This window comes from Terrapene carolina, unplaced genomic scaffold, assembly GCF_002925995.2.
Source record: "Terrapene carolina triunguis isolate 2854851 unplaced genomic scaffold, T_m_triunguis-2.0 Scaffold243, whole genome shotgun sequence".
NCBI classification, from domain to species: domain Eukaryota; kingdom Metazoa; phylum Chordata; order Testudines; family Emydidae; genus Terrapene; species Terrapene triunguis.
In genome coordinates this window covers 63455-86719 of record NW_020664594.1, presented here as the reverse complement: position 1 = coordinate 86719, position 23265 = coordinate 63455, and the positions used below count along the sequence as shown (strand labels likewise).

Genomic DNA, 23265 nt, shown 5'->3' with positions numbered 1-23265 from the left:
CTTACCTACTCTGCAATACACTAGTTTTAGTTCTTTAAGCCTTTTATTGTAACGTGGGTTTTCCAGATCTTCAATAATTCTTGCAGCTTTTACTTGAGCCCTCTCTATTCTTTAACATCCTTGTTAAAATGAAGACAGTAGAACTGGTCACAGTTTTCTAGCAAAAAGAACAGGAGTACTTGTGGCACCTTAGAGACTAACAAATTTATTAGAGCATAAGCTTTCGTGGGCTACAACCCAAAGCTTATGCTCTAATAAATTTGTTAGTCTCTAAGGTGTCACAAGTACTCCTGTTCTTTTTGCGGATACAGACTAACACGGCTGCTACTCTGAAACCAGTTTTCTAGCAGGGGCTTTACCAGTGCTGTATACAGAGGCAGTTTCACCTCCCTACTACTTCTTGGTAGTTCCCTGTTTATAATCCAACCCTTTTTACAACAGCACCACACTGGAGTTTATGTTCAGTTGGTTATCCACAAAGACCCCTAAGTCCTTTCCAGAATAAATTCCCTCATCCTCCAATTACAGCCTATGTTCTTTGTTCCTTAAGAACATAAGAACGGCCATACTGGGTCAGACAAAGGTCCATCTAGCCCAGTATCCTGTCTTCCGACAGTGGCCAATGCCAGGTGCCCCAGAGGGAAAGAACAGAACTGGTAATCATTGAGTGATCCATTCCCTGTCACCCATTCCCATGTATCACCTTGCATTTGGCTGTATTGAAACACTCTTGGTCATGCTCATGTTACCATAACCCTCTGACCCAGAGGTTGCAGAGGTGCTTGCTGTCACTCACTGAAAGTTCTGGCCTTGGGCTCTTAAAAAAGGTTAGTACTACAGTGGGCCTCGAGCCCACTCAAGTGCTATATTTCATTTTCATAGAGTCAGAGTTTAAGGTGAGAAGGAACCTTAGGTCATCTAGTGTGATGTCCTGTATAGCACAGGCCAATAATTTTCACCCAGATACCCATCTATTAAATCCAGGTACTTTAGATTAAAGCATTTCAGGCCTCAGGAGATTTAACTGTGCCACAGGGAGAGAATGGGAGAAACCAAGGTACCATCAATGCCCAAGACTTCTTCAATGGCAGGGAATTGATTAGGTGAAAGGTGCCCAGATGATCCTAGCAGTGAACCATGTCTCGTGTTGCAGAGGAAGGGGGAAAAAATCCCAAGGTCCCAGTCAGTCTGAGCTGAGGGGAAATTCCTTCCCGAGCCCAGATCTGGTGATCATCATGACTCTGAGCATATGAGCAAGAAATATCAGTCAGACATCTAGAAAGAGAATTCCCTACCACCTCAGAGCTCTGGTCTAGCTTGTCCAGTGTCTCCTCTCTAGTGATGGCCAATCTGTGATGCTTAAGAGGAAGGCAAAACAAAACAAAAATCCCCAACCCCATCCCCCAAAATAAAAACGACACCTCACAACAACAAAACACATCTAGCCAACTGTGCATCAGATCCTTTCCTCCTTGTTTCCCCCAGGTCTTTCTGTGTCCTACCTATCCACAGGCCTTTTTTCCACAGTCCCATTCCTGGGCTGAGTGTTCTGTACCCCAGACCTCCCCCTGTAGAGGTCTGCAGGTCTCTACCTCCAGAGCAGATCTTGCTATCTATATATAGTCCCTACTCTAGTCACATTGCTCCTCTGTCACATGATGTGGGACTATACCTCCCATCAATCCCTCTGGGGCCCAAATCTCTCAGAATTCTCTTGTCTTAAAGTGCTGAGCTCCAATAAAAGGCATGCTAGCAGTACCTTCCCTTAAAAGGGGATCACATACTCTGTTATAACCAGGATATCCTTAAAATTACTTTCTTCTGTTTTTGCCCTTCTTTAATACTAACCTGGCACCCAAGTTTCTAAACTGCCTTAGCTTTCCCCTCAGTATTGCCATCCCCACTTTCCTTACCCCTCAACCTCCTCCTGCTTTCAACACTACCAAATTTGAGTTCTGGCAGCACTGCATACCTGGTTATAAAGTTGCACAGTACTCCATGAATTTGTCATTGATGTCCATCAGTTTTAGGATAGATGTAATGTTAAAAGTGTTACATCTTCCCACCGCACCTGAGTGGCAGCAGCAGCTGCTCAAGCTTCTAGGACCTTGGTTCCTTCTGGTGACCCTGCTGGTTGACCCTGTGCTGCATTTTTCCAGTAGTGCTCAGCAGAGCCAGTCTTCTGGTGCAGCTGCTGGGCAGAAGCTTTAATCTGGACTCCCCTCGCCCTCCATGCTGCAGTTTTAGAGCAAGAGTGAAGGTACACTAGGTCAGCGCTATAGATCCTAAACTTGAAGCAGTGTGCCAAGCAGACCCCCCACCCATCCCTAGGCCTGGGGGGGGGGGCATGAAGATCCCAGTTCAATCCCCCCTCCCAAGGGCATGGGAGCAAAGATCCCAGTAGCTATCCTCTGGCTTGATGGGGAAGGGTGGTGCTTGCCCCCACCAGCCTGAGGGCCTTCTAGAGCCCAGGAGACCAGCAGGAGCTGGGCAACAGCGGCAGATGCAGGGGCCCACAAAGAGGTGAAGGTGCAGCAATAATTGATTTTGAATGCAGTGAGCAAGCAGGAGAGTGAATGAGAGGGGAAAGGGTGAGAATGAAGATCAGGGAGAGTGAATGGCAATGGCAGAGAGCGAGAAGAGGAGAAGAGTGAATAGAGAGCACATGCAGTTTGTGCGGGGATGAAGGGGCTGCCTTCATCAGTATTAAACTCACATCTTGTCAGAGTGAACATTATTCAAAACATAGCAATCAGGATTTGAAAGTGTGTAGCACTTTATTCTGGCTGAGGTTCCACTGGTAGCCAATTGGACCATAGACTTGAATAAACAGTGACCTGTTATTTCTCAGTAGCTGTCCAATGATTGTACAGATCCCTGTGTACTAACAAGCTACTGCCTTTGAAATTGTCTATGCACAGACCCGTCAGAAATTGAGGCAACTATCTTTGTTGTGGGCACAGGGCCGGCTCTGGCTTTTTTGCCGCCCCAGGCAAAAAAGCCTCCGGCCGCCCCCCCCCCCCCCCGGGGGGAGGAGGGTGGCCGGAGCCCCGGGGGGAGGGCGCTGGGGGGGAGGGCGGCCAGAGCGCCGGGGTGAGGGTGGTGAGCCCGGCCGTGGCCCCGCTCTCCCCGGTGGTGGGCTGGTGCCTGGAGCCGGCCCTGTGTGGGCATATGGTTGTAGTTCTGAGGACAATTCCCACAGAAAGCAGAAAGACTTACAGTAGCCAATCAGTGTGCTGGGAAAGAGGCTAAATAGCATATTTTAATATTCTGTGTTTTTGGCCTTCGAGTTCATTTAGCCCAGGATATGCTTATTACCTGATAATCAGGAAGCAATTATAGTAATTTAGGAACTGCCATACTGGATAAGACCAGTGCTACACCTAGTCCGGTATCCTGTCTCTGGCAGCAGCCAGTAGGAGAGGCTTTGGAGGAAGGAGCATGGAATCCTGCAATAGTCAGTTATGGAAGAACCTTCCCAAAGGGAAAATATCTTTCTAACCCTACTAAGTAAATTTTGGATTATGCCCAGAAGCAGGAGGGTTTATCACTTTAGGTAACTGCTCTCTTTCTGTTTAATAACTCATTGCTAGCTGAGTATGTTGGCTTTAGGAACTAGTGAGTGAGGTGTCAAGCCCCTATTTTAATTGTTTGCTTTGTGTAAAAGGGACATAAGGGAGCATCTGACTCAAGTTTTACATCTGGTTATGTGGCTGCTGGATCCTTGTTGTTCTGTACCCATCTGCCCTAGACTTAGAGAAGTTGATCTTTTTCTTTGTTTCTAGTTTCTGGACAGTGAGGAGGAAGTGGATGTTTATATAGACACAGACGAAGAATTCTGCAATGGCCGGGTCACAATCTTCAATGGCTCAGGACCACCCTATTTTCACAGTTATCTCTATATGAAGGGTAAGTGGCTGTAGTCTATACCATGAAAGCTTTGAGAGTATCTTGTTCTCCCAGCCTCTTCTCCCTTCCTTTCTCCACACATTTTTCCTGTTTATTTCTCTACTTACATTTTTTCTGTTTCTTTATTTTATCCAAACCAGCAAAGAAAAAATGGGAAATCTCTGTAGAAGAGAGATTTAGAAGGGATTAGAGTGGATGTCCCTGTTAGTGAAACCCTTTTATACGCACCAGATTAGGGTGTCCACTGAGGTGTTTGCAGTTCAGATGAGCAAAACTAAACTACAGCATTGGGGAGATAAGACAGCACAAAGTATTGGGTAGAACATGTAAAGACTGGATGATCTCTAGGATGCTTGTATGACTACAGAGGAGGTAATGCCAGGGAGGAAGGAGGATTTCAGGTTGCTAGGAGATAGCACCAGGTAGAGACCCTTCGGAAAAGCAAGTTCACACCCATGCTGCTTCCCCCTGCCAGAACATAGGCACTAAATCCCTGTAGTCAGAATTTAAGTGGCCTTAATTTGGTTTAGTTTAATTCACTTCCAGAGTGAATTGAGTGGAACCAAATTAAGGTCACTTTAATTCTGAATGAGTGTGGTCCCACAGGGGTTTAATGCAGTTTAACTAATCCACTTCAAATGCACTCTTTCAGTTCATTCAGATTAATTTTCTTGGATGTCGCTGTGTAGATGAGCCCTAAAACAATGGCCAGTACCAGCTGCTTCTGAGGAAGGTGCAAGAAACACCCAAGTGGATAGTTATGGAATAACATGCCTAGAGGGGAAGTTTTTTTTCTAATCCCCTCAATTAGTGAATGTTTTATACCTTGAAACTGGAGGATTAATGACTCTTCTACATTCGTAGTCCTTTCTATTGTAACTTTGGATGTTGCCATGATCAATAAAAATTCACACTCTTTGAGGCTGGGACTTTCAAGGAAGCCTAAGGGAGATAGGGACATAACTTTCGACTGGAATTGCAAATACCTTCCAGTTGGCATTGGGTGCCTATTTCCCTTAGGCAGCTTTGAGAATTTCTCCCTTATTGAATTCCACCAAGGTGTTGGTCTCAACAGTATCTAGTGGCAGTCAGATGCACAGGTAATCATCCATTGTGTTAAAAGTATTTCCTTTTTTCTGTTTTAAGTTTGCTGCCTTTCAGTTTCATTCACTGTCCCCTTGTTCTGACTTACTTCCACTATACTTTTTTATTATAGAGAGAGCTGATAGTGATAGAAATACAATCAAGACCAGTGCAAAGTAGTACGTTTAGGAAGGAAAAATCAGATGAATGAGTACAAAATGGGAAATAACTGGATAGGCAGCGGTACAGCAGAAAAGGACTGGGAGGTTATAGTGGCTCACAAGTTGAATACGAGTCAACAGTATGAAAAGGGCAAATGTCACTCTGGAATGTATTAACAGGAGTGGTGTAAGTAAGACAAGGACGGTAATTGTTCCTCTTGGCATTAGTGAGGCCTCAGCTAGAGTACAGTGTTCAGTTTCGGACACCACACTTTAAAGATGTGAACAATTGGAGAGGGAGCAACAAAAATAAGAGGTGTAGAAACATGACCTATGAGGAAAGGTTAAAAGAATTGGGCATGTTTAATCTAGAGAACAGAACACTGAGGGGCAACATAGTAACAGCCTTCAAATATGTAAAAGATTGTTATAAAGAGGATTAGTTGTTCTGTTTGCTGAGGGTAGGACAAGAAGTAATTGGCTTAGCTTGCAGCAAGGGAGATTTAGTCTGGATATTAGGAAAATCTTTCTAACTGTAAGGATACTTAAGCACTGGAACAGGTTACCTAGGGAGGTTGTGGAATCCACATCCTTAGAGGTTTTTAAAAACAGATTAGACAAACACCTGTCGGGGTGGCCTAGGTATACTTAATCCTGCTTCAGTGTAGGGGGATGAACTAGATGACCCCTTGAGATCCTTCCATCCCTGCATTTCTATGATTCTATTTTTCCTTATTTGAGTTACCTAACAATTTCCATTATAAAAGTTTTTTGTAAACTTTTGTGAGAGGTCTGACACTACCATTGTTTGCATCAGGGCCTTGAAATTTGGCAGAGAAAGCCTCGGGATGAGAGAAGTGCTTTTTCCTTGTCCAGTGAAATTCCGTTCTGGTTTGACCAAGATATAAACGTATTTGAAAACTTCCATTTTTTCATCATGGTTAACAGTGGATGCCCTGGTGTTCTGTACTAGAATTGGTGGTGTTTAATATACACCTCTACCCCGATCTAACGCGGTCCTTGGGAGACAAAAGATCTCACCGCGTTATAGGTGAGACCACGTTATATCAAACTTGCTTTGGCCCCCCCCCGTTCCTTGTTCCCTGACTGCCCCCTCCAGAGACCCCTGTCCCTAATCATCCCCAGGACCCTACCCTCTACCCAACCCCCCTGCTCCCTGTCCCGTGACTGCTCCGACCCCTATCCACACACCCCACCCACTGACAGGCACTCACCGGCAGCGGTGGGAAGTGGAGCAACGCAGCCCCAGCCCGCTCCACTATGCCACCTCCCAGCCGCGGCGCTCTGCTTCCCGCCGCCGGTGAGTGCGGGGAGGTTGGGGAAAGGACGTCCCCCCATACTCACCTGGAAGTGGAGCGCCGCAGCTGGGAGCTGGCAGAGTAGAGCAGGCTGGGGCTGGGCTGCTCCACTTCCCGCCGCTGGTGAGTGCGGGGAGGTTGGGGAAAGGATGCCCGCCACACTCACCGGTGGTGGGAAGCGGAGCAACGCGGCCCCAACCCGCTCTGCTTTCCTTGCCCTGGCCCCAGCCGTGTCGCTGGGAGGAGGGGGGAGGGGGTTGGGGAAAGGTCCCGCACACACCTGCGGTGGGAAGCAGAGCGCCGTGGCTGGGAGCTGGTGGAGTGGAGCGTGCTGGGGCCGGGCTGCTCTGCTTCCGCCACTGCTGGTGAGTGCAGTGGGGATCCCTTCCCCCAAACCCCCTCCCCCTGAGCGACACGGCTGGGGCTGGGACGAGGGAAGCGGAGCGGGCTGCTCCCGGCCCCCCGCTAATCCCCCGGGCCACTCTGGGACTGTGGGGCCCCCAAAATTGCCCCCCCCACAGCTCCTGCCTCCTAAACCCTGGGTGGGGGGAGCCCCTGACTGCCCCCAAGACCCTCTGCTCCTTATCCAACCCCTCGGCCCCAGCCCGGCACCCTTAACACGCTGCTCAGAGCAGCGTGTCAGAGCTTTACCGCGTTGTATGCGAACCCGTGTTATATTGAGTCGCGTTATATCGGGGTAGAGGTGTATTTACTCATGAATCTAAAATGGGGTGAACCATCAATCTACACAAGATGCAGCACTATTTACATTAGTCAGAAGTACAGAAGACTGTGAGAAACATCAGAGGTCCTACTCAAGTGAGGTGAATCTACAACACCTTGGCAGATGAAATGTAGTGCTAATAAATGCAAGGTAATGCATGGGAATAATTTTAGCTACTCATGGGCATTGCTGGGTTCAATATTAACTGTTAGAGATAGAAAAGAGACCTAGGCATCATTGTAAACAGTCCAACAAAAACTTCTGTTTAATTTGGGGTGGAGAATAATACTGAAAATATTATGATACTGTTCTATAAATCACCAGGATGCTGGCATCTAAAATACTTGGTAAAATTTTTAATGCTGATGCAGAAAAGTTAGAAGTGTTCCAAAATAAGTCCATACTGGAAAAAAACAGGATGATTACATACTTTCCAGTTCATTAGTAACGGACAAAGTTAAATAGCATCTACTGTGGACAAACATTTTAAAATCAGCAGGCCTGGATAACTTGCACCCAGAAGTCCTAAAAGAACTGGCCAAAGAGCTCTCTGGCCCACTGATGTTAATTTTTAATAAATCTTGGAAGACCAAGGAATTTTTAGAAGAGTGCTAATGTTGTGCCAATAGTCAAAAAAGGCAAGCGGGATGACCTGAGTAACTATAGGCTGGTAGACTGACATTAATCTTGGGCAAAATAATGGAAAAGCTGGTATGGGATTCAATTAATAAAGAATGGGAATATAGTTAATTGTTAGCCAAAACATATATGTTGAATGTATTAATGGGTATTGTGTGCATTCTCTAAAGATAAAGCAGTATAATATGAAAAAGAGACATATATACCCTCCTTCTAGGGACCAAATTCTCGTAGCATGTTCACCTTATACAGGAAGTGTCCTTCCAAGATACGCATTTCAGCTAGTAGTATTTATAGTATGACTTTAGAAGTTACAAAATTCTTTGCATGTCACTTAAAGTTTACGTTTAACCCACTTGCTTGTGCCAGTTTTGTCCTTCATACCTTGTTACTTTCCCATAGCCATTTTGAATCCTACATTCCCAGTGTTGGTAATTCGGCACGTTTCCTATTCTCTAATGCCAGAGCTGACTGCAGCTTTGCACAGCGTTGTGGGAAGCCTGACGTGGGTGAATTGTGGGAAGAGGAAACTGCCCGTATTATGCATAACTGCCCAACAGGAAACATGTCAAAGTGCGGATAGGGAGTATTGTCATGGTTAGCAACACTGGGAATGTAGTTCTTTGATCTCTTGAATGTTTTTAAGACCAAACTGCGTGTGAAGTCAAACAATTGGCTGCATCCTTGAGTCAATATAATACTAATCACACGTGTTTGTGGAAAACAGGTATTGTCAAACGAGCCTGATTTCATTCACTGATGAGGTTACAAGTTTGGTTCATAAAGGAACTTTGTAGATGTAATATATCTAGGACATGTCTACACAGAGACTTAGTGTTTGGCAAGCTAATGTAGATTTACAGGCATATATCAAAGCACACCCTGAAACTTACAGGGTCCACATGGTCACTTACTGCATGGCAAGCTGGTGAGGTGTACATTTACACCATGACGTGCTGTGCACTGAGTCTTTGTGTGGACAAGCCCTTAGACTTTTGTAAGGTGTTTGAGTGAGTACCACCCAACTTTCTGATTAAAAAATTGGCACTATGCAGTATCAATAGAGCACAAGTTAAATGGATTAAGAACTGGCTAACTGACTGATCTCAAAGTAGTTGTCGATGGGAAATCTTTGTCGAGTGAGGTTGTGTAGGGATTGGCCCAATGCTATTCAGCATTTTTTATCAATCATCTGGAAGTAAATCTAAAATCACTGCTGATAAAATTTGCAGAAAACACAAAGATTGGTGGAATATAAATAACAATGTCAGGGCAGTCATACACAGCAATCTGGAACACTTGGTAAACTGGGCCCATTGAAACAAAATACATTTTAGTGCAGCCAAATTCAAAGCTGTGCATCTATAAACAAGGAATGCAGGCCATACCTACAGAATGGGGGCCTGTATCCTGGAAATCAGTGACTCTGAAACGGATTTAGGGGTAATAGTGGACAAGTAACACAACATGAGCACCCACTGCAATGCTGTGGCAAAAACGGTAAATTATCTCTTTGGGTGTATAAACTGAGGAGAAAGAGTAAGGAGGTAATTTCATCTCTGTATGTGGCATTGATGAGACAGTACTAGAATACTGCATACAGTTCTGGTCTGTGCTTTTTAAAAAGGACGTTGAAAAAATGAACATGGTGCAGAAAAGAACCAAAAACGTGATTTGAGGATGAGAGAAAATGCCTTACAATGAGATATTTGAAGAGCTCAATCTGTTTCACTTATCAAAAAGGAAGATTGAGAAGTGACTAGATTATAGTGTAAAAGTCTCTTCACAGGGAGAAAATACTGGATACTAGAGGGCTTTCTAATCTTGTGAGGAAAGGCATAACAAGAACCAGTGTCTGGAAACTGAATCCAGACAAATTTAAATTAGAAATTAGACACACCATTTTAATAGTGAAGGTGATTAACCATTGGAACAAACTACCAAGAGAAGTGGTGGATTCTCCATTTCTTGATGTCTTCAGATCCAGACGGGATGCCTTTCTGGGAAGATGCTTTAATCCAGGGGTTCTCAAACTTCATAGCACCGCAACCCCCTTCAGACAACAAAAATTACTACCTGACCCCAGGAGTTGGGGCCAAAACTAAAGCCCGAGCCCCACCACCCTGGGCAGGGGGACCAAAGCCGAAGCCTAAGGGCTTCAGCCCCAGGCAGGGGGGCCTGTAACCTGAGCCCCGCCACCCATGGCTAAAGCCATCAGGCTTCGGTTTCAGCCCCAAGCGGTGGGGCTCGGGCTTTGGCCCCGAGTAGTGGGGCTCAGACTCCGGTTTCATCCCCAGGCCCCAGCAAGTCTAATGCCAGCCCTGGCAACCCCATTAAAATGGGGTCACGACCCACTTTGGGGTCACGACCCACAGTGTGAGAACCGCTGCTTTAATCTAACCCAATTTATTAGTCTCAATATAAAGGTAACATGGTGAAATTTAATTTCCTGTGACATATAGGATGTCAAACTAGATAATCTAATGGTTCTTTCTGGCCTTTAACTCTCTGAATCAATTAATACTGTGATCTTGTGTGTTGTCTCTAACTCAGAAATGATATAGCAGAAATAGAAGGGCTCCACAAATAAATAAAGAAAATAATAATCAGAGTAACAGATTTTCACATAAAGAGAGACAGGAAAGATTGGGAATGTTCAGTTTAGAAAAGAGACTATGCAGAATCCCACAGCTACAGGACTATCTATGTTAGTTAACAACAGCAGATGGTTGTTATCCGAGTGGGTGGTGAGGATACCTATGGAAGCCCTCTCTTCCCTTTTCTCCCGATAAGGTGTGGGGAGCTCCTTCCCCATGTGGTGCTTCGGGGTGGATACTGGGGCCATGGGGTGAGTCCAGGGGCAGTAGCTGTTAGGAGCTCAGCTGAGTTCTGCCTCCCCTTCCCATCCTTGATAAGCTTTGTGTTCCAGGGGTTCCCAGTGCAGTGGGTATTGCTGCCAACTGGTGTTCTGTGGAGGCTGTGATGGCCTATGGGTCCCTCTCTCCGGTCTGGTCAGGATCTCTCAGGATCAGGATGAGAAAGGCCCAACAGAGTAACAGTGGATTCTGGGTCCCAGGAGATGGTGATGCTGACAGCCTTGGTGGTGAAGCTTGCTCCTTCTGGTCCACCCATCTCCCAGCCAGCAGTTGTTGCCAGACAGCCCAATTCGCCCTACAAAGTCTTTTATTTGAGGATTCCAAAAGGGGAGTGATGGGCTAATCTCCTCATTATTTTGTTTATCAATTCGGCCTAATTTCCAGGTTGATGCACCAATTTGGATTCATTGATTTCCAGTCCCACACTCCTTTTGTTTACAGACATGATCTTAACACAATCCTTGAGTTATATCAGTAGGCCTTTTTGTTTGGATTAATTTAGTTATTCTGTCTCCCTTTTGCACCTTTTCCCACTGACATTTTTTGATATTTTATGGATTTTCACTCACTTGTCACAGTTGAGCTTACAATTGTAATAAATGGATCTACACATTCACCCTAAGATGTCCTTAGTGGCTCCCATGCTAGTGGAGGACTGCCATAGCAGAACCTGGGTAGTTCATTGCTTGGCATTTACTGCTGTGTTACAATCCTTCTGCACTATCTGAGTGTCCCAAAGATGATGTAACTCAGCTTCAGAATGTGGCCCAAAGTCTTTAAATTCAGATAGAATATTTCTTTCTAAAGGACATGCCTGTAGCTCAGTCACAAGGTATTGTGCTCATTGTAGGATATGGCGGCCCGTGTTCTGCAGAATGCCAGACTAAATAATTGTAGTGGTCCCTTCTGGTTTTAAAATCTGTGTATAGAGCAGCCTCTGTTCTGCAAGAGGCAGTGTAAACAACAGAGCAAGAGCATAGTGTGGTGAACATCCATCTGTTTTGCAAATTTGGGAAAGCAGCATGTGCGCTCTGGAGCAGAAATATGAAGGAGTGAAGGAGGAACCTCTGTTTGTATTGCATGCATGCAGAGGAGTTGTCATTGTTGTTGCTGGTCTTCACTTCGCAGGAATTCTTGAATCGGTGATTTGGCTATGTGCTGATGGGAGGAACCTCAGAAGGTGCCAAGGTTTGGATTACATAAAGTCCTGCTTCTCTGCAGATTATTCAGCCATCTTTAAGATGAAAATTTTGTGAAGTCTGTTCTTTTTCTCTAGCTTTTCAGTGTTTCCTGGTTTCAGGCGGGCCACAAAAACTTCAGAATGCACATTTGTAACAGCATCTTGGTGCTTCAGACAAACAGTGAACCAAAAAATGAGAAGCAAGTGAGAATTTCCACAAATTCTACAAGAAAACAAAAGCAGAGTGCACTTTTCACTTCTCAGAAACTGTTCGTGTTTGGTTGAATGTCTGATTCTGTTCTTTCTTTGGCCAAACTCTAATCCCAGCCTTATTTCTATTCCAGTCCTCAATTCCTGCTATGTGTGGCCAGGCACGGATCTGAAATGGTGCCCAGATGTCTAATTGAGACACAAGGATTAGACTAGGGAGATGCTTGATGCTGCAGATTTAATAATGTCTTGCGCTCTCTCCTTTCTGCAGGGGGTCTGATGAACCCATGGAGACGGCGATGGTGTGTTCTGAAGAATGAGGCCTTCATGTGGTTCCGAACTAAGCAAGAGGCCCTGAAGTCAGGCTGGCTCTATAAAAAAGGAGGCGGCATGTCAACTCTGTCTCGCCGTAACTGGAAGCGCCGCTGGTTTGTTCTTCGAGAATCTAAGTTGATGTACTTTGAGAATGACAGTGAGGAAAAACTGAAGGGGACGATAGACATCAGAAGGGCAAAGTGAGTGAGAAGAACGAACCCAATAAAACTCCAACATTCTCTGTCCATATCACTAGTGATAAAGGCTGCTGCACTAGCCTAGAAATATTGTTTAGGGTTAGAGGAATCTGAGGGTAGAGAAGGAAAATCCTATTGGATCATCCAGTCGATCTCTGGGGGAGCAGGATTGCTCCCTATTGGACATTTTCTAGTTCCTTGTCCAGTGTAGGGAGCAGCTTCAGACTCCAGCTGAGGCTGCATAGTAGCCACTGACAGAGGTTGTCCAGGAGAGGCACTAATTCAGCACATCGCCCATGTGCTCTGCCCCACCCGACTCCATCTGCCTCAGCGCTATTCCAGACAACTCCAGGGTTCCTAGTGGAGTTTGATTGTCGGTGTGTTATAGTGCTGTGCCTTCCGCCAACCTGTGGGCAGATTTTTGGCTGCAAGAGCCAGGCATCCTGTCTTTCAATGGTAGAACCCAGAGGTTGAATCAGACCCTCATACTGTCTCCACCTAGAGTACCAAGAAATAGGGCTGCCAAACTATTTTAAAAATTAATCGCGCAATAAAAAAAAACCCCACCATTAATTGCAGATTTAATCATACTGTTAAACAATAATAGAATGCTATTTATTTAAATATTTTTGGATGTTTTCTACATTTTCAAATATATTGATTTCACTTACAACACAGAATACAAAGTGTACAGTGCTCACTTTATATTATTTTTTTATTACAAATATTTGCACCGTAAAAAAGATAAACAAAAGAAATAGTATTTTTAACTCACCTCATACAATTACTGTAGTGCAATCTCTATCGTGAAAGTGCAACTTACAAATGTAGAATTATTTTTTTACGTAACTGCACTAAAAAATAAAACAATGTAAAATTTTAGAGCCTACAAGTCCATTCAGTCCTATTTTGCTCGGCCAATTGCTAAGACAAACATGTTTGTTTACATTTATGGAAAATAATGCTGCCCAATTCTTATTTACAATGTCACCTGAAAGTGAGACAGGCGATAGGGGATGGATCTTGTGAGAATAGGCATTTGTATGGCACTGTTGTAGTCGGCATTGGATGGTATTTACATCCAAACATCCAAAAATATTTAAATAAATGGTACAGTAACTCCTCACTTAGTGTTGTAATTATGTTCCTGAAAAATGCAACTTTAAGTGAAACAATGTTAAACGAATCCAATTTTCCCATAAGATTTAATGTAAATGCGGGAGGTTAGGTTCCAAGGAAATATTTTTTGGGCAGACAAAAGGCATTATATACTGTACAGTACTGTACTGTACTGTGGTTGGGAAGTGCCCCTGGCTTACCTCACACAGGCAAAGCTCACTGCAGGCAAGGATGCTAGGAAGCACCTTCGCCAGCAGCAGCAACAGCTTCCCCGGAGAAGAACAGGCGCCGACTTTGCCGGAGGATGCTCCAGGCCCGCCTCTTCCCGTCCCCGCTCCACTCCAGGTCCACCTCTTCCCACCCCCACTCCACCTCCTCTCCAGAGCATGTCACATCCCTGCTCCTTCCCTCCCCCCCCAAAAAAGTCCTAAACGCCGCCAAACAGCATGTTCCCTAATTGAGCAGCAATGTAACTTTGAAATAACGTTAAGCGGGAGGACATTAAGTGAGGAGTTACTGTATTCTATTATTGTTTAACAGTGCAATTAAAACTGTGATTAATCACAATTAATTTTTTTAATCGAGTTAATTTGTTTTGAGTTAATCACTTGAGTTAACTGCAATTGACAGCCCTACCAAGAAACAAAACGAATGAGCAGTCATGGCTGGTGTAAATAGCTCCACCTGTCCACCTTCCCGTTTTATTTTTTGGCCATTCAAATCTCTGTTTGCTGATCGGTTTAAAGAAAGTATTAAATTGGTATGCGTGCCTTCTGCTTTTGTATAGGTTAGCTGTACAGCCGTTTTAAGGGGGATTCAGAAATTCTTGCTATTGACCAGTGGAATTCCTGTGTTTCAACGAAAGTGTTGACATGCCAGACACCATTCATTTCATTTGCTACAGTGAGTGGTACAGCATGAAAAATCAGGCATATGGAGTAAATGTGATGCTTATGGAAGTTTTTCAGCTTGCTGCGTCTCACCATTCACTGTGTTACAGGGAGATTGTGGATATTCATGAGAAGGAGAATGCTCTGGATATTGTGACCGAGGACAGAATTTACCACATTGTGGCAGAGTCACCAGAAGATGCCAGGTACAAGAGGGAATTTATTATCCATCTTCATTCATTACTGGGTTTCTCCCATGCTGCTCCTGCAATGAATCTCAACTCTGCCCTGGAAAGTCCATTAACTTTCCTCTGCTGGGATGAGAAGGGATTCGTTTCTGAGCTTCATTACATATTTCTCTAACAACAAATATCATCTGTGGACTCCCCATCCCCAGAAATGAGACGGAAATTTAGTCTGTGTTCATGTAGTCATGGGACTTCCTTCCTTCTGCCCACTGTTCCACCACTGCTCTCTTTCTTGAGAGTATACATTACCTTTTGCTTCTGTAATATGGCCTAAGTTAAGCATGACTTTGATAAGAACAGTTTTTCATGCAACACTTATAACTGGAACATCTATTAGCTGATTTATTTATTAAATAAAATCCAAGGTGAACAATGCCAGCCATTCATGGTTTCTGTAAATGACTGAGGCAACCTGCAGAGGGAATTTGTTTTACCCAGGAGTCGGCGTGAAAGCTGTAGTTTATCAGAGTCTGCAGAGTCATCTAATAAAACCTCAGCAATGTAAACGCAGAGAATGACTCTTATCCTTCCCTTCTGGCACCCTGGCCAGATGGCAGAAATAAGTATTAAATGTCAGCCCCTGGCCTCACCATAGCAGCATCCATTCCGAGGAAGAGGAAAGCACCTGCACTAGAAATGGCAAACCACTGCCGTTTTAGTGCTTCTGTTAGTGACACTCTACAAAACCCAGATGCTTCTTATCTGAAGTTTAGAGTGGGATGAGTTCTCTGCTGGTTCTCCAGGACTGATTCACTCTCAAGCCTTGTGTCTGGAACAAGAATCCCTGTCACAGCCAAGTAACTTCATATCCTTCCCTTTCCATTAAGTCATAAAACTGACCAGTTGGAAACGGTCTGATTTTAGGGTTTATACACAGGTCAGTTAAGGGAGCTAGTCCAAGAAGGTTTCTGGGAGTTGAGGCAGGTCAGAACTCTTTTCTGGAATGAGTCCCAACCCATCTTACCTTCTCATTGCTGAAACCTCTCCCAGGTCCACTGACAGCTGTGTATTATATAACTCACTTCTGCTTCCTCATACTGGCACTGGGGAGCTGGATTGTGTAGGAGCAGTTGCCAAGGGGTTGGTGAGGCCAGGGAGCATATGTAGATATTCCAGGGATAAATGGACAGTTGGGAAAAAGTTGAGCTTCCCATCAGGGTCAGAGGACTGAGGCGCTTTTGGAGAGTTATAGGAAAGAAGTGAGTGAAATAATTCTTTCATCAGATGGTGGGTTTCTGTTTCCTTCTCAATCTGATCATCTTCTGGAGTCTAGTTTCACTGCATAAATCCTAATCTTGGTTTTGTTCTGATTGTCAGTGGTTGGTTTAATGTCCTGAGCCGAGTGCACAGTGCCACAGCCCAACAGCTGAGGGAAATGCAAGATGAACAGGCAAATCCGAAGAATGCCGTGGTGAGTTACTAGTGGACCAGGTTCCTGGCAAGTTGGATGTTTAGAGCCATTATTGTTCAGTCAATCTTGTGCAGGTATTTCCAACTCAGCATTGATATAGTTCCTGAACAGTGTAAGTAAGCTATGCACAGTTACCATGGGCAGAACAGTTAATGATTTACACACAGGCAGTCTTCAAAACTGGTTTAAGAAAGGACAGAGCAGGGATGAATCGTTCAGAGACCAGGAATCTTTGGCAGTTTGAGTGGGGCAAAGTGAGTTGCATCATTGATGGTGGTCTTGGTTGGTTTGGGGAGGCCATACAGGGTTTGGAGTACAATAAATACAGGGGCAGGAGATTTGTATGAAGAGAATACCAATATATTTTGTTTGTTCTGAGACCGGGAGGTGGAGACGCAGTTTTCCCAGAGCTTCATAATGCTGACTGACCATCACAGCTCCTGTGTGGAGTTCTGCACCACCTTTCTGTCTGCAGAACATAGAAGTCTGTCTCATATCCCCCTTCCTCTCTCTCATTGACTTGCTTGTATTAAAGCTGATAGAATTTAGAAGCAAAGCTTTGGTTCTTGATTTTTATGAGGAAGGAAAATGTTTCTGCTTTAGGATGTACATGGTTGATAAATGTCTGTCTCTCCCCCTGTGAAGGGAACCCTGGATGTGGGGCTCATCGACTCTGTCTGTGCCTCAGACAATCCTGACAGGTAGGAATAAGCTGCATTGTAACTACATCATTGCCTTTTGGACTGGTAGCTTTTTGGGGCAGGGCCTGGCTTCAGTTTGTTTTTGCACATGGATGAGCACATCATCAGCACCAAACTTGTTTTAAATAATAATAAGTTTGCCCCATGGGGTAGCTCAGCCTCCTGCTTTATGCTGCTTCAGTCTATACATTGTTCCAATTTGGTTTTCTTCATAGCCATGAGGTCTAGAAATATACTTTTTTTTAAATGAAAGTTTGTTCCCCTTTCCATCTCATAGGTGGAAACAGCTTAGTCTGAATGTCAAGATTAGATGACTTTGTAAAAGATTCTCTCTCATTCAACCAGAACTTATGGGCTCGATGCAGCTATCATTTGATGGAATTCTGTGGCCTGTGAGAAGTCAGATTTGAGTATCATAATGGTCTCTTCTTGCCTTAAAATCTGTGAATCTATTAATGTAACCTGTTTTGAGAAGTGAAGGTTGAAACACTGTGTGTGTGTGATCTCTGCCCCACTGAATTAAATTCTCCTTAACTCAAAGCATTTCAAGCAAAGATAAACAAATGGGGAAAAAGAGGAAAAGTGAGGAATAATCAAAACAAATCTACAGGGCTCAGTTGCACACTCTGCGTGGTGCTCCGTGTAGGGTAGAGCAGCTGTATCACCCTTGGAGGAGCACTGGGACAGATGGTGCCTCTTATGGGACTATTCAGTGCACACGGGTGCGGGAGCACACGTTAAGATGACAGGGTGCTTTCCCTGGTATGCGTGCCCCACTTCGCAGGCTGGTATGTTGAAGGGTGGGGCTATGGCATTGTCCCTTTCTTGCTGAGCTGTTACCAGGCGGGAGCAAGGACTGAGTGGTCCCTGATCGTAGATTCCAAGGCCACAAGGGACCACGCTGATCAACAAGTCTGACCTCCTGCAGAACACAGGTCACAGATTTTCACCCAGTGATTCTTTCATCCATCACAATTACTCATGGTTGAGCTGGAGCATAACTTTAAGAAAGACATACAGTTTCAAGTAAAGGCTCCAAGTGGTGGAGAATCTCCTAAATATATTAGGAAGCTATTCCAGTTAATAATTACCCTCACTGTTAAAACACTGCATCTTCATTCCAGTTTGACTTTTTCTAACTTCAACTGCCAGCTAATGGATCTCGTTATGCCTCAGTCAGTCTGATAAATGAAAGAGTCTTCCATTATCTGATACCTTCTTCCTGTGTAGGTACTCACAGGAATGGTTGTTGTGCCCTGTCCTTTTGTGGGCCACATGATATAGGGAATCTCCATTTGCACTTCCCCACCAGAGAGGAAGGATGATCCAGTGGTTAGAGCACTTAGCCTGGCCTGTCGGAGACACAGGTTCAATTCTGGCTCTTCCACAAACATCCTATAAGATACTGGATGCTCAGTGCTTCAATTTCCCATCTGTAAAATGGGGATGATAGTGAGGCAACTACCTAGAATGTCTCTGAAGAATCACCTGGGGATGATTGGCCAGGATAGGCAGGGATGGTGTCCCTGGCCTCTGTTTGCCAGAAGCTGGGAATGAGCAACAGGGGATGGATCACTTGAAGATTACCTGTTCTGTTCATTCCCTCTGGGGCATTTGGCACTGGCCACTGTCAGAAGACGGGATACTGGGCTAGATGGACCTTTGGTCTGACCCAGTCTGGCCGTTCTTATGAGAATGGAACAGAAAACTATAGGGGATTGCTGCTTGCTTTATACCCCAAAGATGCCTAAGATGACAAGCAATTGTCAGTGGTGAGTCTGTGTTAAGAAGAGTGGACAGAGGCTTTAGAAAGGGACACAAGGACAACAGGAGCTAGGATGTGAAATGTTACTGCAAGATTGGATGGGATTCTGAAGTCACCTGGCAAATCTCTGCTGTTGAAGACACACATTGAAACCAGTGTTACAGCATCATGTGAGACTACACAGATTGTTGAAGACTTCAGAGATCTTGGAAGGGAGCTGAAGAAGAAGAAGAAAGTCCAATCTTCTCAGAGGTCCTGCCAGTCCTACGAGCAAGAAAAGGTAGAAAATACTGGTGGTGAATCACTGGCTATGTGACTGGCGTGAAGTTGAAGTTTTGATGATGTGGAACGTTGGGCCACATTCCAGTGGGAGATGAGTCTATGTGAATGGGATGCCCTGCATCTTATGGATAGGAAAGCTTATCATCTGGGGTGGAGACTAGCAGGAGCAGCCAGGACAGCTTAATTAATGATGCAAGGGGAGGGTGTAAAGGGCAAAGGCACTACAGACTCAAACTCAAGGTTTAGAGAGGGAGTGTGAGACCAAGAAATACCTAACAAATATACTCTAAGCTTAGGACAATAACCTGCCCCGCCAAAGAACACAAATACACCCTGCAAGAGTGAACTTGACTCTCCCACATCCCAGTTGACTGTCTTAACCCCCAGGCTATAGGGTCAGTTTCAGTGAGGTAGTTTTGCACATATCCATTGATGGAAACTTAGGCACCTTGGGAATTTAGGTGTCTACAGAGTTAAGTTGTAGCTGAGCTGGTTCTGAGGATCTCAATGGCACTTAAATATTGTACGTAGGCACCTAAAGTGGTGAGTTAATACTGCATCCACTTCTTATGTCCAAATTTTTAAAAGGATGCAGAAAAATTGGAGAGGGTGCAGAAAAGAGCTACAGAAATTCTTTTGAGGGCTGGAGTACCAGGTTCTAAAGGATTCTTTGACCTACTGGAGAAAAGCAAAAGAATCAATGGCTGGAATCTGAAGCCTGACAAATTCAAATTAGGAATAAGGCACACATTTTTAACAGTGAAGGTAATAAACAATTGGAACAAACAGCCAAGGGAAGTGGTGGGTCCCATTTTCCATCTGTGATGTCTTCAGAGTGGATGCTGGAAGATATGCTTTAGTCAAACACAAGTTGATGGGCTCCATACAGAGAGAATTGGGTGAAATCCGATGGTCTGGATTGTAAAGGAGATCAGAGTAGATCGGGGTTCTCAGACTTGATTGCACTGCAACCCCCTTCTGACAATAAACATTATTACATGACCCCAGAAGTGGGGACTGAAGCTTGAACCAGCCCGAGCCTCACCACCCTGTGTTAAAATTACTTTGGCTGCAAGATCTTAATCTTGTAGATTTAGCAAAAACAGCCTTGCTAAAAAGAAGACATTAAGATCAGGAATGTTATTCCCTGCTTGAACATAAGAACGGCCCTACTGGGTCAGATCAAAGGTCCATCTAGCCCAGTATTCTGTCTTCCGACAGTGGCCAGTGCCAGGTTCCCCAGGGGGAATGAACAGAACAGGCAATCATCAAGTGATCCATCCTCTGTCGCTCATTCCCAGCTTCTGGCAAACAGAGGCTAGGGACACCATTCCTGCCCATCCTGGCTAGACCTATCCTCCATGAATTTATCTAGTTTTTTTTTTAACCCTGTTATATTGATGTAATTGTAATATGGCTGGTCACTCCATCCATCTTCTTGGTTCAAAATCTGTTCAGAATTGGATTTGTGAACCATATACCAAAATGTTAATCAAGTTATTATGCTACCGGCATAATATCCTCCAATAATTAATGATATGAACAATAACAATACATGAAAAGTTCCATGACAGTATGTGATCACTAATATTTCAGTAGATCAGTTATTCTCAAGCCGAGGTTCACAGAACATTAGTAATCCACCAAACTCTTCCTAATGATAGAGCCTATTAGTCACTTGGGCCCAGACCCACATAGGGACTCATGCTTTGTGGAGCAGAGTGTTCCACCTGTGATTTTCTTGGCACCTATAGTTAGGTGCTGTGATGCTCAGTGTCGTGAAGCCTGAGTTAGGCACCTAGGCTCCTGTATGATGAATGGGGAGAGAGAGAGGCGCCTTAAACTGCGAACCACAAAGTCAGCACCCTAGGTAGGGAGCCACCTAAGCTAGCCAGTGCTAAGTCCCTCCCCATCTCAGAGACAGGCACCTATCTCTGCTTGTGATCCACAAACGAGGGGGGGGGGCAAGAGGCATTTGGCCACCTAAGTCACATGTGGGGCCAGAAACAAAACACCTGGGGGGCAGGAGGGGAAAGGCAGACCTCCTTTAGACCAGTGGTTAGGGTAGTCACTTAGGATGTGGGAGACCTTCAGTTCATAGTCCCCCTTCTGAACAGGGCTCTGCCATCCCTCAGGTGAGTACCCTAACCAATAGACTAAAGATTCAGTCTAACTCTTTCTCTAGCCCAGTTAATATTTAATTAGTCAATTATTTGAAGTGGAACAACTTCAGTAGGAGAGTGTGAGGGAGACTCACATCGGAATATCCCATAGCGTAGTGGTTAGGGCAGTCACTTGAGAAGTTGCAGACTCTTGTTCAAATCCCTTCTCCCCCTCAGGTGGAGGGGGACTTGAGCTGAGGGTCTCTGACATCCTGGGTCAGTATTCTAACCACAAGACTAAAAGTTGTGAGGGAGCTCTGCCTCCTCAGTTGTTCTGTGTGGACTCTCCTAAATGGCCCAATCTGGCAGGTAGCATCTGAGCATGCCTACCAGACTGTGCTCCTGCATGTCACTTAGGCAGACGAATGCCTGTCTTCCCCAGTTTGTGAATCGTCCTGGGGCCTAGGCAGGAGATTGGCCCCTGGGAACCTAGAGCGAGGCTGCAATGCACATGTTCAGAGGCAGAAACATAGGTGCTGAGCAACTTTAGGCACCTACAGGGTTAGGCGGCAACTGAGCAGGAGTTTAGTGGATCGCAGCGATGCCTAAAAAGAGGAATTAGGTGCCGAAGTATCTTTGTGGTTCACAGCCTTGGAACCCAAGTTAAATAAAAACTTACACTTTTGAAAGCTTTATTAGAAGACAGACATTTTCAGCAGAAAAAGCCCAAATTAATAAGTAGATGCTCTAGCCTGAGGAAGGCCTCCCCAACATCATAAACTAAACTCTACTCTTACCGCTCCCTAACAAAAGCAAGAAAGGTCTATTAAAACACAGGACAGTTCTGTAGTTCATACATTGTGCTATGAAACCAATCAGAATACAAAACAGGGAGCATTTCACATTTTATTCAGTTGAAAGTGTACACTGTCAGCTACAAAAACAATGGGCTCATCCTACTTAAGTTTCTTATTGCATTACTTTGCTTTAAAGTATTTTTTTCTCCTGCAGGCTGCAGGGGCTTTCACAGTACAGTTATGGAATTTTTGTATTTTAAGGGATTCTTAGCTGGGTATTTAGGTGGAAAGTTTTAGACATTACTTCAGCTAGGCTCTTTATACTGAAGAAGTGTAGAGTAATACTTGGGTCTGGTCTTACACTACAGACCTATATCGGTATAACTATGTCACTCGGGTGGATTAATTCGGTTTAGAGGATCTTCGATAAAACGCTACAGTGGTACAGCTGCGCCTATGCAGCATTTTGAGTGTAGACTTGCCCTTAGTCTCTATCCCATTGTAATCCCAGGTGCAAAGTGAGGTGGCTGGCTAGAGATGTAGGACTGGAACTTCTGTTTCCTAAGTCTTGCTTGACTCTCTTCTGCTCCACAGCACTGTGTCTCAGATACAGAGGCTCCCCTCCCCCGCCACCTCCAGATTCAGTTCTGACTCCTTAGAAATTAGTGAATGCTCTCAATTAGAGGCCATGCTCCTCTTGAACCGTTGCTCACAAACAAGGAAGAATTGGTAGGGGAAGTAGAAGTAGAAGTGGGAGGCAACCTGGGCAGCAGTGACCATGAAATAGTCGAGTTCAGGATCCTGACACAAGGAAGAAAGGAGAGCAGCAGAATATGGACCCTGGACTTCAGAAAAGCAGACTTTGACTCCCTCAGGGAACTGATAGGCAGGATCCCCTGGGAGGCTAATATGAGGGGGAAAGGAGTCCAGGAGAACTGGCTGTATTTTAAAGAAGTGGGCGCAGGAACAAACCATCCCAATGTGCAGAAAGAATAGCAAATATGGCAGGCAACCAGCTTGGCTTAACAGAGAAATCTTCAGTGAGCTTAAACACAAAAAGGAAGCTTACAAGAAGTGGAAACTTGGACAGATGACTAGGGAAGAGTATAAAAATATTGCTCAAGCATGCAGGGGTGTAATCAGGAAGGCCAAAGCACAATTGGAGTTGCAGCTAGCAAGAGATGTGAAGGGTAACCAGAAGGGTTTCTACAGGTATGTTAGCAACAAGAAGGTGGTCAGAGAAAGTGTGGGACCCTTATTGAATAGGGGAGGCAACCTAGTGACAGATGATGTGGAAAAAGCTGAAGTAAGTACTCAATGCTTTTTTTTTTTTTTTT

The 23265-nt window shown here is 44.7% G+C and overlaps 1 protein-coding gene across 1 annotated transcript in view; it reads left to right on the top strand.

The window, feature by feature from the left end:
* Positions 1–23265, top strand: part of LOC112111072 (unconventional myosin-X-like) — a 214155-nt gene that overhangs the window by 130195 nt on the left and 60695 nt on the right. Inside the window, exons 24-28 of the mRNA XM_026657427.1 lie at positions 3786–3909; positions 12373–12616; positions 14733–14828; positions 16188–16281; positions 16927–16982. Of these exons, the coding sequence (XP_026513212.1) occupies positions 3786–3909; positions 12373–12616; positions 14733–14828; positions 16188–16281; positions 16927–16982 (614 nt within the window). The remainder of the gene's footprint in view (positions 1–3785; positions 3910–12372; positions 12617–14732; positions 14829–16187; positions 16282–16926; positions 16983–23265) is intronic.